This window comes from Anopheles arabiensis, chromosome 3, assembly GCF_016920715.1.
Source record: "Anopheles arabiensis isolate DONGOLA chromosome 3, AaraD3, whole genome shotgun sequence".
Taxonomy (NCBI): Eukaryota; Metazoa; Arthropoda; class Insecta; order Diptera; family Culicidae; genus Anopheles; species Anopheles arabiensis.
This window is the reverse complement of record NC_053518.1, coordinates 9579818-9599732: the sequence shown is the minus strand read 5'-3', so window position 1 is coordinate 9599732 and position 19915 is coordinate 9579818. Positions and strand designations below refer to the sequence as shown.

The 19915-nt window shown below is 44.7% G+C and overlaps 1 protein-coding gene across 1 annotated transcript in view; it reads left to right on the top strand.

Annotated features, from left to right (window-relative positions):
* Window positions 1-19598, top strand: part of LOC120904470 (metallo-beta-lactamase domain-containing protein 1) — a 92759-nt gene extending 73161 nt beyond the window's left edge. The window contains exon 5 of the mRNA XM_040314477.1: window positions 12692-19598. Within this exon, the coding sequence (XP_040170411.1) occupies window positions 12692-13038 (347 nt within the window). The 3' untranslated portion in view covers window positions 13039-19598. The remainder of the gene's footprint in view (window positions 1-12691) is intronic.
* The last annotated feature ends 317 nt before the right edge of the window (window positions 19599-19915 follow it).

The following is a 19915-nucleotide window of genomic DNA, read 5'->3' as shown; positions in this document are numbered from 1 at the left end:
AACGCCCAAAAATACTTATTCTTTGTCCCCCGTCGCTTCGCTAGTAAAATTTCAAATCACGATGGAATATGACGGTGAGAGAAACACCTTTCTCTCACTACCCGCTTTCTCACGTCCTTTTCGATCACCGATGAGCAAAGAGAGGCGCGATATAAGCACCAGAAAAGTAGAAACACTTTTCAGCTTTCACAGTTTAGCAGTCGTGGATGGGGGGATGTCTTAGTGCGCTGAGGGCTTTCCACTTTTTATTACACCTCCCATACATGAGACAGTGTGTGTGTGTGTCTGGGGCATGTATCATAGTCAGGTTTTGTTTCTTTTGCCTTTTCAGTCTCGTGGACGACAGACACGTTCACAAGAGCCTGCAGTTCGAACGAGTGAACTTTTACAACTCGAAGCTCGGGAAACCATACACGAAAACCCCGTGTGCTGCAAGTGTGTGCTTTAGCTTCCGTTTTCTTTTAGCAGAAGGTTGTAACACGCCCCCCCCCCACAACCAAATGCGAGATGAACGGTCGAAGAAAGGCTTCCCCCAGAGTGTACCGCAAGTTTCAGCGGGTGGTTTTGTTTTTTTTTTCTCTTTTGCTACATTACATGCCACTCGTTGCCGAACGGGTTTCCTCTCTCCCCAATTCGGGTTGGTGTGGTGTGGGCTTTTTCCGTTGCATTTTCCTTCCAGTTTTATTCGAGGCATGATTTCTCCGTGCTGGAAGACCGCAGGGGAGTTTGCCGTTTTTCTTTCCGCTCCTTTGCTTGCGTTGCTTACTTGCTTATTGGCAGGACACACCGTCGAGTCGAGTCGTGGGAGGGGAAGGATGGGATGGAAAACCAAGCACAAAAACCGGCCACATTGGCAACTTTGTGATTGCACTCTGTGCTAAGTGGAAGTGTGCGGCCTCGGTCTGGATTCGGGTTTTGGCGTCGCTACGTTTTGCGCGGCGCCTCTTGCGTGCGCCCACGTGGTTTTACGAGCGCTTAACTCAAGGATCAATTTTGGGCTCATAATTTCTTCAATTACGCGCCCACTGGCGGCGCCCCCTTTTTCCCGCGGTTTCCTTTCTCCCCATTTCTGCTGCTGACGACGTTATTTTGTTCGTGTGGAAGGATTTCTTGTGTTTTCCCCCCCTTTTTTTTGTTATTGCTCGAGGACGGCAAGAGGATAATGCTTTTCATGGATGAAATTCTTCTTCTTTTTTTTTTTGAAGAAAGTAGGAGAACTTTGTTCGTATTTTCCTTCCCGCTTTTTCGCTCGTTTTGTTTTTGCTGTGGGCTTCATGCTTTCTTTCCCTTTCACCTTATTTATGTTGCAGCTGCCCGTTTCCGAGTAAACACTGGCGCCATTTTGCAAGTGTGGTCTGCAATTTTCCTTACCGATGGGGGGTTTTCGCGTAAGTCGCGGTTTCTCTGTCTCTCTTGCGCCCGACAAACGGCAAAGTTTTAGCTGAAGCGAATTTGGATGCGTTAATTGCGTCTAATGCCGTTGTTTGTGTATGTGGCGGTGGGAGTGTGTTGTGTGTTTGTGCCGTGTGCTTAAGACTGCTGTGTGTGTGTGTAGGTGGGTGTGTTTGTAATTAAGTTTGATAAACGACACCAACGGTGCCGGAACTAATGGGAGGGTGTCCCCGTGATTTCCACGCACCAGTCTTTTCTTTCACGCCTGGGCGCGGAGGGAACGATGCGCGATAAGAGCACACCGAGGAGTTTGGGCATAAATCCTCGACCGTAGCATATATCTTCGGTTAGTGCGAGGGTGTTAAAGACAAAGCATCGCAAGATGATCTGCTGGAGCCTGGGAAAGGGCAGCTGGGAAAGTAGTTTCATCTTGCTGCTGCTGCGCGAACGGGAGGGACCAAACGGCCTAAATCGAATGTCTTCTTTATGTGAGTTGAAGGTGGTTCGCTAAATTGCACTTATTTACGATGTCCATTTAATGGAGGGTTGGCATCATCTATTTGCTTATCTTTGCTCATAGTAGTGCCATTATGCCAGGATTAGTAAGCTCACCATGAAACAGAGCACTTCGAATGCTATCAGAGCGAAAGGGCCTAATGTAGGAGATAAAGCAATCGCTTACCGTCGCTGTTTGTATTATTGCAATTTCCAAATCATCGATGCAAACTGTCGAAACCACCACCGGCACACACAAACACATATACTACTGTGCGATTGCAAAATTAAGTTGCATAAGTAATCGGTGCTACAGAACCAATACCCTCCAAATCTGCGATTGTTCGTGGAATTAGAGCAGGCAGCTCATATTGGGCGAGCGAGCAAATCCATCCAGCACAGCTCTAGGGCCGCGTGAGTAATTTCGAGTTCAATTTGATCGTTCCATTATCGCGGGCGGGGGATGAAGGATGATAGGGCATTTCTGCTCCCCTCCCCCACTACACGCTTCACTGCATTAGACCCCATGCATCGATCGCAGCCCGGTGAATCTAATTTATAATTTCAAAGAACCCTATTTAATTTTGCAAACGCAAGCGCAAACTCGGACGTTCTCGGGGTAATAAATTGGTAGTACGAGGCAGCAGTGCCTTCCGGCAGGCGCCATCATCCAGTGGCTGGCCTGCTACGAGTGGCCTGCGAGGCGGGGCGGCACATTACGTTTAGTTAGTTTGATAATTATGATGGAAATCAGTGTCCCTGGGCCCCGTGCCCGGGCCCTAGGTACGTAAATGACCCGGGGACCGCAAATTGATTGGCGAACCAAACGCGACTGTGCGACGACATTCCGGGCGTGAGCGAGTGATGAAATGCTTGTCCATAATGTAGTTTCAATTTACCCGATGACTCGATTTTGTGGTCGAAAATGAAGAGTGCACCTGTTGGTGGTGGTGGTGATGGTGTAAGCAGGGTGGAAAAATGGCGTCGGTTTTTAATGGTTTGTGTTTTCAAAATGTTGTGTCTGTTTCCAATTAAATTTGTACAACAGTTTTGCCACTAATATTTGCATAATTTTTGGCGTTTCGAGGTAAAACGATTGCATACTTTTGGGGTGAGTTCGAGACTCAACGAGATATGTAATCAGTGTGCTTTCAAGCGCCAAAAGTTATGCAATCTGCATGGGAAAATAGCCTTGTTATGAGTTGCGCTGCGCTTTAAGACAACTCTCACCTGTTTGAAACCAACCCGCCCGATGCCGGAGAGTTCACTCACCAAATGTACACCCTCTCGACCGGCTTCTTAAATATTCGATTATTTGTGGTAGATAAATTTTCCCACTCACTAACGGCGAAAGCCAAAGATGAACCTAATGTGTGTGTGTGTGCCTGTCACAATGGAGAAAGTTTTGTCGCCCGTTTTTATCAGGTGGACAGCTCTCGGGTAAAACCGTTGGCCGTTCGGCCACAAGGCAGTCGGAGTGGAAAGTTCAGCAAAGTACGAATTCCATAAATATTCACACTTCTGATGCTGCACATGCTCGTGGAAAGGTGCCACCAATATATCTGTTCGGACCATTCCGTTGCCAGACACCCACATAGATATAGAGGCACATATATATATATAGGGGTGCGAACGTCTTGAACGGGTCCGTACCGAGTCGGATATCATCGTCCTTCTTGGGTTTAATGTCATTTTGTGGTCGAAGCAAATGTGTGCCACACACACATACACACACACACACTCAGACACACAAACACATACTGTGGTTCTGTTGGAATTGTGCCACTTGTGAGCCGGAAACTCGCCGCAAAACTCGCCCGGGCCCGCTTGCGTGCAGCGTTTCTTAGCGCCCTTCGTTCGCAAGCAATTACCTATTTTGAAACTTCTTAATGGCAATGTTTAGACACCGGACGGAAGAGCGCACGGAAGAGCGCTCGCCGTTTGCTGTGCTTTGCATTTAGATTTTATTTTGCCCGCTCGGCAGTAGTGGCCCGGGCTCTGTGGGCCGGGCGTTATCTCCGCACCGGGACCACCCCTCCGAAGTGAAACACATCGGAGGGCCTCGGAAACACTATAAACCGATTTGACCTTACCCCCCCCTTGGAGTGCTTCATTTGTGCCGGTGTGCTATCCTTTCCACTTTGCTGTGCCCGTTTTCCAACTCTCACATACTGGCCCCCGGTACTGGCTCGATATACTGTGAAAAGATTTAATTTACGTCAGCGAGCTTCCGCTTAAGCGGGCACGTTGATGCTCTGCGCGACCACTAGCTGTGGGGCGGGAGGAGTGAACCGATGTCCGGAAAACCCCGGTGCTGCTGCTGCTGCTGCTTTCCGCCCCAGCGAAGCGAGAGCGAGTGAGTGCTTCCATAAATCAATATTCACAACCGCTCCTTTCCCCCCTCTCCATGCCCAAAAGTGTGACACCCGCGGACTGTCTCGCACCTCACCGGACTGTATTTTGCGAAACTGGTCGAAATTGAAATGAATCGATCGGAGCAGCAACAACAACAACAACAACATCGCACTGTGCCTGCCTCCGTAAGGTTTTCCGGTGGTCATATTTTTTTTTTCGCCTCCCCATTTCCGCTTCGGTGTGCGCGATAACCCGCCAGTCGTCGGTGTGCACGCCGGATGGATCTGTCTGAAATGGGGGCTGGTTTAATGTATTGTTGGGGAGGGAAGGTTGGTTGGTTCGGGGGTCCGGAGACTCCGGGGTGGGCTATAAATTGCGGCCGTCCTGACGCACCCGGGAGTGCATTTCTTTATTTATTTGAATATCACATTTTGGTGCGAACGAAATTCGGTAGAGTTATCGGGCCTGGGCCCCTGGGTTTGGAGGCTTTTTTTTCGGTTGTTGCGTTCTGTTTGTTAATTCAATCAATGAGCAACCGGTCAGTACCCCGTACCAGTATGCGTAACGGAATTGTGTGACTGCCAGTTTCCATTAGTGGTTCAATTTTACAGCCCGGGAAAAAGTGGCACCGGCTTTTCTACGGCCTTTGCGGAAGGATTAATACGTTAACTCGTTAAGGGAAAGCCATTCGTTTCGGGGGGAAAAGGTGGAAAAATATGGTAAAACTGATGCGGCAAAGACCAAAACGGACCAGAAAGGATAAATTAATGTTCTTTTTTAAAGAATTGGAGTAATCTTTTTTCGAGTATCTTTACGCTTTTTTTCCTGTGTTTCTACCACATCCCACCCGGCCCGGTTGTGTAAGCCGGCGAACACGAACGGCGAAATAAATTCAAACACCAGCGACAAAGAGCAAACTTTCCGGGAAAAATCCATCGAATCTGTCTTGTTCGCGTTGTTGCCGCCTGCAAAGGCAAAAAGCTCTTGTGATATTTCCCGCCATGTATTTTGTGTAGCTGAGCCTTTTTTTTTGAGTGTCTTTTTGCCAGAAAAAGGCTCAAGAAGTGCTTTGGTGGGGATGGGTGTTTTTTTATCCCCTTTCTACAAAATATCTACCATTTTCTTATCGGAATTTGTACACGATTTATTGTACCCAGCAAGTTTAACTCTCCTGTCGAAGGGAAAATGTTCCTGTTGGAGGAATAAAGCAAAGCGGGGAGCAATGCTTTTGGGGTGCAGTTGCAGTGGAGGGAAATTTTCTTGTTTTTCCCTGCAGCGTGGATAAAAATGTGCAGCGAACAAAGTTTCTCGAGTGGAACAGTGATTTTGTTTTTCAATGTTCAACGAGTTTTTATGGGAGTTTTTACCGTGTTTAGGAATTACATAAATATAACCTGCTTGTTTTTGTGTGTCAAAGGGAGTTGAGACCCTTTCTTGGACACTACAGAAACATAATTTTGTTTTCGTTCTTACATAGTTGTATTCAAATTAAATTGGAAACTCATTTAGTTGAGTAAAGTAATTCCTTTTGAGCTCAATATTATATAATATTCTACGAGCTTTAACCTTAAGCTTTCATCCAACAAAAACTTTCAAAATTACCTTCCCCTACAACGAACTGTTATCGATGATCCGCACAAAATAGTGCAGCGCCAATCTCGTGGCATATTTATTTGCACCCCCGTTCCAACCGAATGCTACAAATTGGCGTAGAATAAAAACTCAATCACCTCGCGGCACTTTTTTCCTTCCCACGGGTACTCCAGTCTTTCCAGAGAGGGGACGTTTATGTTCGCTCGTCCGTTTTTCGTTTTCGTACCAAAAAACCCACCCCTACGGATGTGTGGGTAAAAGGGAACACAATTTATGGAATATCACGCGGGATAATACCTTCCAACGGGCGGCTAATAATTAATCATTTTGGCGTTTCGTTTCCGCTTCGTAGCGCAGGGTTTACCCGCGGAGGTGGCCTATCGCTGAGAAAAAAAAAAACGCTTTTGCACTTGGCCGCTGAGTGCCATTTCAATTGGCAATCTGCTCTTTTCTTTTTCCTCTAGAGAGGGGACCGTAACACATTTGTGGCGCAGAGTGGGTATATTTTTACTCTGAGTGGAATAAATTGAACCATCGAACGGTTTCTTTACGAACCGTTCCCATTTTGGTGTATGTGTGTGTATGTATCTGTGTGTGTAAGGGTACTCTTGATTCACACACACACACAAAAACCCATCGGTGTAGAGACCATCGAGATGGGACGAATTCTAACGACGATTTATGTCATCCATCGATTACATAAAATCGTTTTCAATTCATTCAATGATTTCCATTCGTAATGCCCGTTGAATAAGGGTGAAGTGTGATGGTGTTTCCTTCGTTTTTTTTTTTTTGGTTAAACCCTACTTCATGCCTTCCCATCCACACCCACAGCTGCACAGACTGAATTCAATTTATCCTTCGATCGCCGACCCCCTCCCCGTCGAAGGGACGCAAAACTGAAGCGCGAGCAAAAAATCATAGATTACAGCATTATGGAAGGTTTCAAATTTATTGAAAAGAATGTGCTACTTTGTGTGTATGTTTGGTTCTTTCTTTTATGTATCCCGATCAGCACCGGGAAAATAAAAATGGGCACACACTTTCCCGAGCCACGAGGCGATGCTCATTATTTTGTACTCGCAAACAAATTTGACGCATTTATTTCATGATCAACACCCGCTGGATGCATCGGAGTAGTGTGGTAGTTGCTACGTTCCATTTTCTTCAGCCGCGTTGGAGCACTTCCAAACGCCTGGGACACTGGGAATTGATGAGCTTTCATGCATCATAGCTAGCTACTTTGGTAAGGGAAGTAAGAAAATATACGCCATAATGCGTTTGAAAATGGTCGATGGTAAACGGAAACGGAAGCGCTGGTGTGAGTTATAAATCATTTCCTTTCGGGTGCCGGTGGGATGAAAAATGGATCGACCGAACTAGGGGGGGGGGGGGGCGCTGCATCCTAATCGGGAAAGCGGGATATGGATTTTACACGCCTGATTGAGCGTTCTTTATAGTTTTCGGTTGTGCAGTGATTGAACGGTGCTGGGGTTGTTGTTCCCATACACAAGAGAAAGTATGTTGTTGGATATAAATTGAGCTATTTAGTTTTATAATGGAAAAGGTGGTAGTTGTTTGGTGTTATGTTTTATCTAAAGAGAGAGAAATAAAAATATCCTTGAAATATTGATTTTTTTATCCTCGTGGACGCCTAAAGTTATGCAATATGTGTTTATTCCATACATTTAGTTATAATGTTGTACATGTTGCATAGCTTTAGGCGCTTCGTAACGCTCAATTCATGCAATCCAAGCAGCATGGTTTCCAAGGTTAGTCACATTGGTTTTTATTTTCTGATAGGAAGAAAAAATATGCTTAATTGGATGTTATTCAATTATCGCTCACGCAAAAGTTATGAAAAAATATACTCTTGTTATTCAACATTCTTCGAAAATAGGCTCCAATTTCAACCCTTACAGCTTGTTTCTTTCTTGGGTGAATAAATAAGCCTGCTGCTTACCTTGCCTTTTATGCGTAACATTTAAGCTTGAAATGTTTTTTTTTCTTCCCTTTGCGGGTAGTGACATGCTTTTCCACTCTGAGCGCACCACCAATCGTACCGAATGTTGTTACGCCCGAACGCTTTTCACGCCCGAACACGTAAATTAATGTACAGCGAATTAATTCGTGTATCTGGTTACTTCTGCCGAAGCGCCCACACACAGCGCAGCCTGTGTGTGTGTGTTACAACCGCCATAAAATACACACCTCGAACGCAAACCCATCCATCCACCATTAACCGATCCCGAGGGCTAACTTATTAATATTTGAATATCGTGTGAAGCAACCTGTCTGTGCTGCGTTGGCTCTCTCGTTCCATCTCTCCCGGAGAAAAAAAACAAGGTACACCGGGATCGTTTACAGCTTTAGGATAAAGCTCTTTTCAATTAGCCTGGTTCATGTTTTCCTTTTGCGAAAGAACCGTGTTTCCCCGTGCCAAACAAAAACTCCTGTAGGTGGGTTCGTATTTATGTTTTTTTTTTGCTTTGTTTTTACCTGCTGCGATCGTTTTCGAACTAGCAAAATTCTCTCGCTCCTGCCAAGGAGTGGGAAAGTATTTCAGCGGAAAAATATTAACTAACGCTCTGCCGGCAACGCACATACCGCTTTCGGTAACCGATGTTCGTTAATTTACGTTTTAACGGTGGGGTCGACGGGGTGTCTTCGGTAAAAACACCTGAGGTCTGCAGCGTGATGAACTTCGTCTTTAGAACTGAAGACAAAAAGAAAGAAAAAAAGCAAGCCAGCGACGGCTAGGATGGCATCAGGATGGCATTCTTCGTGCTCTTGCGCGGGTTGTTACCCGGCCGTTTGTTGCTAAATGTTTATGCTTTGCTACAACCAGAAATAGCGCTCGTTAAAGACCCCTCGAGTAAGTTTCAATAAATTATGGGGAAGCATGGTGAGAGCGGAAAGCATGAAACAAAAAATATATCCGGAACGATAAAAAGCAAACTTTTCCAAAGTAAAGCCGACTACCGGGAAATAAAGGAACACACAGCAGTTGCGTGAACGACAGGATGGGGAGTTTATGAGGGTTTTTTTCACTCTCTCGCTTTTCTTCACTCAGCTTTACGAAGAAGCAAGCTCTCCTACTTTACCCAAAAACCGGAAAGCAGTCTGATTCGGTGTGTCTCAGGGTTTTGTTTGGCGCGCCCAGCCCCGCAGGGAAGGAAAGAAAAACATTTTTGTTTCTTTCTTCAAAGACCCCCCCTTAAAAACCCCTGTTCGGTTAGCCGGAGGAAGCCGCCCGACTGGCACGAACCTGGGAACGGAACCATTTGTCCGGTCTCATACTTTCCTTCCTTTTACACACAAGTACACGGACAGACACGCACACACACACACACACACACACGCTTAAATCGGCAAACAGTAATCAAGATTTCCCCGACCCGCCGAATCAGTTACTTACTGGGCGGGAAATTACCCTGCACACGCGGTGCGGCACGTACACCGCCGTGTATGTATGCTGATGGCATCAGTAATTTTTCCGGCCGGGGGAGAAGAACGGGAGGAGACGCGGGAGGGTTTTGAAAGGTGAAAAGTGAGAAAATAAAATAGCCCCTCTTTTTCGCTTCGTAACATGTATTTATCGCCCGAGTTTGTGTGGGGCGCGCTGCTATCATCGGGCAGCAAATAAACGGGAACATTTTTGGGGCTAAAGAGCGTGGGGCTGGATGGGAAGGTGTCTCCCCGGTGACTCCCCGGTGACTGTTCCCACTGTACACCGGGAGTGCACGACGCATTCTCTCCCTCATCCTCCCCCATATCATTCCCATCTCTGGAGGGACACAACTCTAAGCTTTCGGTTGAAATATTAATGCAATCGCTGTTGGACGCTTTTAGAGAAACATTAATATTTTACCCTTGTCTCTGGCGACTAGCGCGCGCCGGTGTGTGCAGAACTGGAAGTGCTGGAGATTGAAGGTCGGGTGCGTGAGACGGGCAGAAGAATTGAGCACCGAAGCGGCAGTCGAATGGCTGGGCGAGTACCGCTCGTCGAGCTGGAGTTTACAATTTAATACGCATCACTACACTTCAAAGCGAACTTCCTGTGCTCTCGGGTGTTTTGGGTCAGGTTGGGCCAGGTATAACCACGGTGCACGTCATGTACGGATCAGCTTTCATTCGAACGGTCGGTGGAGGAGCAGTTCCTAGGAAAGCACCGCCGGTCGGACTGAATTTGAATGGAATGCTTAAATTCAATGTTCCGAGAGCGCCCGGTTACGGCGCTGGATCAAGCAGAGCTTCCGGAGCGTTCGGTATTGTGCCCGCATGCGATTGTCATCCCCACTGTCATCGAGTGTGTGTGTGTGTGTGGCACTTGTTGTTGAGTTGATTGAAGTTAGTAATTTTCGATCCACTCGCCTTTCCCAGTCCATGGTGGAAAAGTGGTGGTTGGGGTTTGATGTTTGATCGAAATGGCTCGTATTATCGCGTCGAATGGATCATGCATTCTTTAGGCGAGAGAAGCTAGAGTCCTAGCATTAATCATCAACTTGCAGTGAAAGGTACGGGTTTGTCTGGGCTGCTCGCAGTGTAGAGGAAATCTGTGTAACTGATTACAAATTTCATTACAAATCGATGCGCCGTTGGAAGGACCAAACGATCACGACGATTCAATCACGGCATCAAATCAAATCAAACATTCACAGCCGGGTATTACCCCGGCACCGAGCGTCCCAGGCAATGGAATTGGTGTCATCCAGAGTTATGATTCGATCCACGCCTGCATAGGAAATTATAGACCTAGCAGGGAAAGCGCTCGAAACGCCGTACGGGTAAAGTGTTTTAGATGGACGCATTAATACCTGACAACTAAATGTAGCTTGCGTCCGTGTTCGTACGATTAGCGTACATGGACGTGCGCTGTGGAGCAATTGATGGAATTCAATTACCGTTAATTGCAACGGCACTGGACCGAATTTACTCTTCCGCAAATGTGTAAGAAGCTCGGGCGACATATGCGTCTCCATTGGCCATTATCTGGAAGAGTGAGTGTGAGTGTGTCCGAGCGGGAGGTAATGGCCATTGATTTGGGGCAAAGGTGTTAATTTGATTTGAAATCACGCCCCGAAACTGTTTGCATTGTGCTGCAAATGCAAATGCAACTGGTAATTGCTGTTTTAATATTTGTACCCTGATTGGTAGGTGCAAACGTGAAACAATTGGTAGGTTTGCAGTGAGATGATGAGTATCGTCACATTGGGAATATAACTGTTAAACGAAAAAGTGCTAAAATTGAGCGATTTATCGAAAAATTTAGCATCAATCGTGAACTTTCTCTTGTAGAGTGTAAAAAAACGCCTGCAAGTATGCAAGTACTGGTACAATTCCAACCTTTCAACCCCGGGCGGCAAACGCTTATCCTGACGTAAAAGCTCCTTTATTTTAAATTAAACAAACCGCTTCCTATGCAAATGTGATGAAAAACGCTGCAAACTGTTGCTGGGATCACACTGATTGGAATATTTAATCAGCATCAAAGTATTCAATTTTCATCATTGCAGTGCGCGCGACCGGAGCCTGATCCCGTCATCGCTGGCAGCTTCATTTTCTCATCTCGTTCAAACAACACACTGTCGGGCACACACACACAGCGCCATGGGAATTTCCGAAACTGAGCTTCCGAATTTTTCCTAGCAAAAGGGCACGGGGAAATACGGGAGCACCCGGGGAGGGAGACTGAACTGAACGAAAACCAATTACGCGCGGTGCGCATTCTGCTTGCGCGCCTGCCCGGGCGCCAATGAACTTTCGGGGCGATGTAATAATTTGTCGCAACAAAGCCTTAGACGAAAACTGCAGGATAGCTGCCCGCTCGCCTCTACCTTGGTTTTTGGGGAGCGTGCAGCGATGAGTAAAGGCATTCCCATCCTTCTCGTTACTTCTCGCAGCTCCAGCTGCGGCCTTCATCGCCCCTCCTGCGGTGAGCGCTGGTCGGGTGCTTTCTGGTTGTATGCAAATGTACGTATGCACTGCAGGAGTCGGCGGCGCACATTGGGCGTACAGCACGCGGAACCCTGCAGTGCGGTGGAAAGTTCACCGAAATGAACTTTCTGCTTTTTGCCGGCGCTTCTGCTGCTCCGCCGTGCTCTGTGGTCAGAGACGGGCAAAAGGACCACGGTGAGGAGGAGGAGAGAAGTTTTCATGGTTGGTACGTGAATGGAAAGCTAGTAGTTTCATCCGTCGGCAGCTATCATTGGATAGATAGGCAATCGAACGGATGGAAGAAGGTACCTGCTCATGGCCATCATGATGGTAATCTTCATGGTCGGATCCTGCGTCAGTCGGGCAGAAGATGGGTCGGGAAATTGGGCGCCCCCGGGGATAAATGTTTATGAGCAGCAGCCCGACCCAGACAAAGACGAGCTGCTGCAGCGTAGGGCGTATCGCTCTGTCTCATCAAATAAGCGTTCACTGAGTGTTGATGGATATAGTCGCTGCAGTGTGTTGGAGTTTGCAAAAGTTCAGAAGACGTTGGTCGGACATTTCGCCGCTTTTATCTCTGCCCCGGCTACTATCGCGGTCTGTCAACTGGGCCGGCTCTACTGCAATCTACTGTTATGACAGCAACGTCACAGTGTAAGCTGTAACAAAAACCGTATCGACAGCCGGATACAGAAGATAGCCCTATTAATAATCCCACCCATGCCCGTGTCAAACCACCCCGGCTGTCAATAATGGGTTTTCGAGCATCGCCACTTTTGACCAATCGATAGTAGTCACCTCTAGGTGACAGTTGTTACCCCTTCCCGTTTTGCATTCATTACCCATGTTTGGGCGTTGTTCAAAAACCCCTCATTTTCATACCTCTCGTGTTCCGTTGTTTCGCCCTTTCTTCTTGCAGGCCCCTACCGACTGACGGATGACATCGAAGTGCAGGCCACACCGGGCCACACGCTGTCCTGCGTGACGGTGCTGGTAGCAAAGAGCAACCTGGACGAACGCCGCCCGGTTGCCATCGCAGGCGATCTGTTCGAGCGGCAGCAGGACATCGAGGACGAGCGGCTGTGGCTTGAGGCGGGCAGCGAAGATCCCCGCGCCCAGCGCCTCCATCGCGCCCGCATTGCCAACCTGGCCGGGTGGATCATCCCGGGCCACGGTGGTCCCTTCCGGGTCGATGCGTCGGTACGCGAGAAGCTGAACAAACAGCAGGACCAGGCAGGACCGTCAACCGAGGGTGATGTTATTTAACGAGCGCTGGATTGGGAATTCGTGTGTAGCTTTCCGGTATGAATGAATGATTGGAACAGGCGAAAAAAAAAAGGAACCTTTGAAGGGTGATGCACGTTTTATTTGTTAACAATGTTTCGTGCTCGAGTTTATCGTTTAACGTGTGCGTGTGTGTTGTTTTTATATGCTGAATTATGAACGCACGCGCATTTGAAACGCCGCAAGCAAGTGTTGATACACTATTCCGTTTGATTTCCGCTCTGTTGCGGTCTGTTTTCTCTTGTTTCTGTACGAAACTTTGATCATTGAAAAAAAGAGTACTATTGCAAACAAAAAAACCAATATGCGATGCAAAATGGGGAAGCAAAAGGCAAACATGAAAAAGGTATTAATATAAGTGACTATTCAATATGATTATTATCCGTGTATCTGAACAAGAAAAAAAAAAAACAAACAAATTGCTATCATTGTGCATTACAAATTATCGATTGTTCGTTCATAGTGTTGTTCAATGTAATGGCAAAAACCCCAAAAAGCAAAAAACAAGGGGCGCGCTGAAAAAAAAGCGTTCATTAATTCTCCGCAAGGATTAATGGATCGCGCTCAGCCCGTCGTCACCAAGTTGGTGAGCGGTTTACTATACACAATGTGTTACAAATAATTAATCTGGTTGCATTAATCGTAAAGAAAACAAAACAAACAAAAACGCAAAACAAAGATGCAGTTACCTACCTAATTGTTAGTCGGCAGAGTTAATTGTTGTTTGTGTCGAAGCCCGGAACCCGAAGTTACGGAATGTTTTGCTCTTTTTTTCCTCTCCCTCTCCTTTTTACATCGTTATATGCAGTTGTATGCGCATTTTGCTGGCTGACAAAGCTGGTTGCAGCAAATGCTAGTCGCTTAAAAAAAAAACACACACACAGGTAGAACGAACGGAGTAGCGCTTGATTGCGTTCGCTTCATGGTTTTGGGATGCATTTATGTAGGGAAAATGGAAGATGTTGGTGGTGAAGCAAATTGCGGCGAAGCAAGAGGACTGGCGCTAGATGAGCCAGTCGGAGGTTACGAGGTTTACCGTGCATTATTGCATTGTTGGTTGAGCGAAGCGGGATTGTAGAAATGCTTACGATTGATCGCTTTTTTACCGCTTATTTCCGTATCCTTTGCCGGTTTGCTTCCCACTCGAAGTTTGCGCAATACCGGAGATTGATGTTCGGTTGGGTTTACCGCGAACGTTCGGTAGCTCGGCTATCCTTCCCCTGAAAATCCTAAAAAGAAACAAAACATCCCCAAAATACACAGTTGGTGGATCAAATAGAGAGAGAAAAAGAAAAGAGAAAAAAATACAAAACAAAACCACTCCTACGGAAACGTTCTCACAGAACGGACGGCAACGATGTTGCCGAATGTTGCAGACACAAGCTTTATGAGAAACAGAGAAAGAAAGAAGAAAACAAACTTACATTCCTATGCTTTATGGTTTTAACAAAACAAAAAACCCCCCTTTGTTTGTGTTAAACCACAACCTAGCTTTCAATGCGAAAGAAGCCAAGAGCCGCGGAGACGATGGCGGGATGGCATTTGGAATGAAAGAATTACATACACAATTTACATAGCTACACGATATTAAATAAGCAGTTTATTGATCATACATGTAAACGTTAGTGGACTTAGAGTTTCAAAAAAATGTTTCTTAAACTACAAGCGAATGAAAAATGGCGGGAGACAAGAAAACACAAAACCACACCACGTCATACACAGCAACACACACAGCACAAGATAGTAAATGTTTATACATCGGCAGAAGGATACATAGCAAAGCGTGGAAACTTCGCACTGTGAACGGCAAAACACATGAACTAAACAAACAAAACAACTGGACAACACTTACTTGCATCCAAAACTCACACATTTAAAAAGAATTAAAAGAAACACACACACGGAAAACCAATGGTACCAATTTTGAAAAAGGTTGTGCAAAGTAAACAGATGAAACAAGCAACAAGAAAAAAAAAACAAAACAAAAGAAGTAAACTACACACCCACAACACAACAACAAAACCTCCCATGTAGGGGAAAATCTGCTGATCTTGATCTTTGTGCTAAGCCACGCCATTTCTATAGTGAACGTCATGACACGTGGGAGACACAGCCACAGTCGCAACAACCAACCCACAAACATACGCATATATCTGTACACACAAACACCACCACACACATACACGATTTGAAATCTATGGGCTTACAGACAGGGATAATGGTGGCGGTGGTGGTGGTGTGGCGTTGGTGGCGCCGCTCCCTTCGGTCGGATCCTTCTGCTTAAACAAGGGAACAGAAGGGACGCTGCAGTGGTGCCGGTGATCACACACGCACACTCACACGCACACACGCCCACCCATACACCTGATGCCTTCTTTAAACGATGATGCTTCTACCGATTTGCCAACTTTTTGAAGACAACAGCTCTCCCAGAGAGGGTGGGGAAGGGCACTGCAAAACTGCATACAACTTAGTAAAACTCACAGTCACTGGTAGTGCATCTGGTAGTGTGAAGGATGCCCCAGGCGGTAATAGTAGAGCTTGGCTAGTTGTTTCGAATACAAGAACACACTCACAAACGTACACAAAGCATCACTCACACATACATAGACACACAACTATATACACAGTAGCAATATGTGCCCACGGTGGCAGTAGAACACAGCAGCAGCGACAGGATAATATTATACAGCAAAGCGTAAAATGCATTAAATCTTCGTATAATGAATGTTTAGTTCTTAAAAAAACAAAACAAAACAAAAAAGCAAACACACGTACACACATAAAACAAAGCAACAAATTGCAAGAAACAAGTAATGAATAATCGAATAAGAGTTATATATACACAAACACATATATATACAAATATATATATAAATTATACAGCAATGTAATCATCTCATGAATCATCAAAAAATCATCAAACGCAGTAATTAAACTAGCAGCGTAAGTGCAAAACCCCTTTTTGAAGGCGCAAAGGGGCGCCCCAGCTCCTTGGCGGAGACTAAGATCGACTCCGCGCCTCCTGGCCGGCGGGAATGGGGCGCCCAATTTTACACCACTTGGATCCGAAAACTAAAATACAAGATATAACTACTACTACTACTAGTCGGTAAGGAACGTGAATGAACCAGTCACGTAAAACAAAAAATGGAAGGAAGCAAAACCCCTGGCAAACAGCAAAACAAAAAACCGAAAACTGTAACGAGTAATGACGTTTTAGTAATGGTAAGCAAAACAATTAGCGTATTTAGAAACATTTAATAAACGTTACGAGTTAAGTAATCATAGAGAGATAGAAGGAAGAATAGAAGAAGGAGAGTTGGATAAGGAGGTGGTAGAATTAGTGAAGTGATTTGAAAAAGAAAATGAAATTTCTCCTCCCCGCTACAGCATTGTAACAACAACAAGCGGCAAAAAACAGGAGAAAGCCTGGCAAACACGATTTTCTACTAAGCGGAATATTTATGCGTAAACAAGAAAAGGCTACAAGCATATAGAACATATACATATATACATACAGGCACACTTAAAACTTACAGTACATATATACAACAACTATGTATGGATATACACAAGCCAGAGCACAGCAGCGGGAGACGACAAAAAAGGCGCATTTAGCTCTTGAGTAGTTTGCAGCATTTAAAATAGCGATTAAAGCAAGCAGAACAAAACAAAACACAGAAAGACACACACACACACACACACAGAAATGTTTAATTGTTTCCTATAAAACACATTGTAAGCAAAACATAACCTTATGCAAAACTGATTTAATGATGATGATGTTGATGTTGAACTTACACAACAAGGCCAGCAGCATGATGCGCTCGCTCTTGGTGAAAGAAAAGGAATACAGAAAAACATAAAAAACAAGAACGAATGGTTGCAAATCCCTGTTGAATGACAGTGACAGTAGAAAAGAGCAGGTAAAAAAGAAGGAAAAGGACATGTAGGTGACACATGCTGACGATCACAATGGGAAATGTTATGCCGATGAATAGGAATGCGGTACAATGCGTAGTGCCGCCAAGTGCCGCCGGAAGTGTGTGTGTGTGTGTTGGGAAACTGTGCTGGCAGGAAACGGAACACTTAAAACAATAATTTGACCGTTAGTATAGTGAGAGGCCAGTGGAGCTTTGATGCGTTGTTGCGGGCGAAGATAATGATAGAGAGCACAAAGGAAGGCGCAAAAAAGAAATGAAATGGGAAGCGAAAAGAGAGAGAGAGAGAAATAAAATCAATAAAATCCATATGTACCGCCCTCGCCGGCGAATTCTAGTAGTGTTTGTAAAAGCAGCTAGCAGTAGAAGAAGTAAGGAAGAGGAGAGCATTAAGGTCGTAGAAGAAGTAAAACTATTTCACAAAAAAAATGTAGTGTGACTAAACGTAGCATATATAATTACTCTATCATGTTATCATGAACGTGTGTGTGTGTGTGTGAAGGATAAGGTTATGATAAAGAAAGGGAACGATATATAGATTGTATGGAAGACATTGGGATAATAATGTTAAAGGCAGTGTGCAGTACCCAAGTATGCAAAATTAAAAAAAGAAAGAAAGATTCCATATACACACATACACACTAGTAAATGAATACGCAAAACCCTATACATATAAATATATATTATATATATAAAACGAGAAAGACGTTACAGTGTGGCGAGTAGTGCAAAGTAAGCGAGTGCGCGCATACATTTGTTGAAAAATACAGATGAAGCTGCAGCAAGCAAAAACGCAAAAAAGCAAACAAAACATATTAAAATTATACTTAAAACAAGAAAAGCAAAACACAATATATCTTATAAAGCAACAGTAGAAAGGAAGTGAATGCTAGTAATGCGAACAATGCGAGGGTGGAAGTGAAACGCATGAAGAAGAAGAAAAGAAGAAGAAGAAGAAGAAGAAGAAGAAGAAGAAGAAAAAGTGTCGTAGCATGTATGTCGAAGGCGAGTAATTGATACATTATTTAAGCTTGTACTTGTTAAATGCGAGAACGCGCAGAACCATTTTGGACAATATTAACGACCGAATGGCCCTGAGCAGCTCTCAGTAAACACATTAAACACATACACAAACAAAAACACAAAACACACAGCATAGGAAAGGTTTTAGGAGAGTAGTCGATTAAGATGAAAAATTATAACACAAACGATCGGAAACAACTAATCTTTAGCTGCTAAAACCCGCCCCCAATGTGTACTGTGAATGATGAAAATGGGACAAAAAAGGAGTATAACGCGTTAGAGTTAGTGGTAGGAGAGTGCAATGAAGGTCTGTTTAACTCAGAGGTCGTTGCTCGGGCCACAGCTTTGAACACAGCTGGCAGTTCGACTAGAGGGTGGCTGCAAAACAAACCAACACCGTGCAAACCAGCAGTATAAAGATATTAATCTTACGACACATGCTGTCGAATTACGCCCGAGTATGCTGCGATGCGCACACTGTTTTGTAAACACTGTTCTACTCCAACTATCAAACCGCTCCCACGGTATCGTCTTCAAATGACGCCGGATGCAGCGACCTCTTTCTTCAATAGACCTTGAATGAAACGTAATCTAATAGCGAGTGTGTTATGCGGATTGCATATATGTTGGCGTTTGTAGAACGAGCATTAAGGAAATGGGAGGAAAAGGCATTAGGCAGTGATTACATGGCTTCAGCTGTGCGGCTTACATCAGTGTATGACATAATGCAGGGCAGGCAAAACACATCCTTCGGTGGTGTGAAAATGTCACAACACTAGCAAAAGGAGGGACACAAAAAAAAACAAAATACAAAATCAGGTGATAAAAACAACATCCATCAAGTGCAGATGAAGGACAGTGCAAAAACATAATGTCTTGCTCTGCACGGTTTTGCGGTAACACAGCAAGCGTGTCACATTGCGAGTGTAAGCACACAGACGCACACACGCACCAGTTACAAACAATAACATCGTAATGGAAGGATGTTAGTGCCAGTGATACAGATGAGGACAACAATGTAACGTGCAGACCAATCTTGAATGGCGTGAAATAGAACGGTAAAAAAAACGCAGTATTTGTCATGCAGAAGAAAGAAACCCAAACCAAACACAAACAAAACACTACAAAGTGTATGTGTGAAATAGTAGTCGCAACCACAAAAAAAAAAAAAACTCACAATGCACAAACAAAGTGAAACCAGCATACAGGAGCATACATTACAGGAATATACAGACAAGCTTCGGCAACAAACAAAAAAAAAGCAAGCAAGCAACAAACAGCTACTAAAAGAAGATGAAGAAAGGAGGGAGAAAAATATAATAATTCACATAATACGCACACCGAAGAAGCCCACATGGATTGGATTGAGTATGGTTTGCTTTTGAGCAGAACACACAAGATTGGCGAGGACGCTAAGAGAATGATTAATTGAAACTTTCACATACACAGACACACACATACAGCCATAAAAAGCATAAAAGCAACAGCAAAAAAAAAAAAAGATAAAACAGAACATGTATACACTAGCAGTGCCAGTAATCAAAAAGATTTTCGAAAAGCAGATAAAAACAAACAGAAAAAAACAGAGCAAACGGCAACGCAAAGGCATGAAGAAGTTAATGTATTACGCAAAAAAAAAGACAAGAAAAGGCAAAGCAAGTCACATGATGCATGATGGAAGCAGAAGGCAAATACAATGGGAAAGGGCATTCCCGGACGTGGCTAAACGTAATCATGGCCCGGAATCGTCCGGAAAGAAGAAGAAAAAAACTGTTGTAAAAGCAGGAAGCTAAACCCAAGAAAAGAAGAAAACAAAAAGAACAAACAACACAAACACAACAACAAACCGTTGCACACCTGCGTGAGTGTTTTCTTTCTTTTCCGTTTGCTTT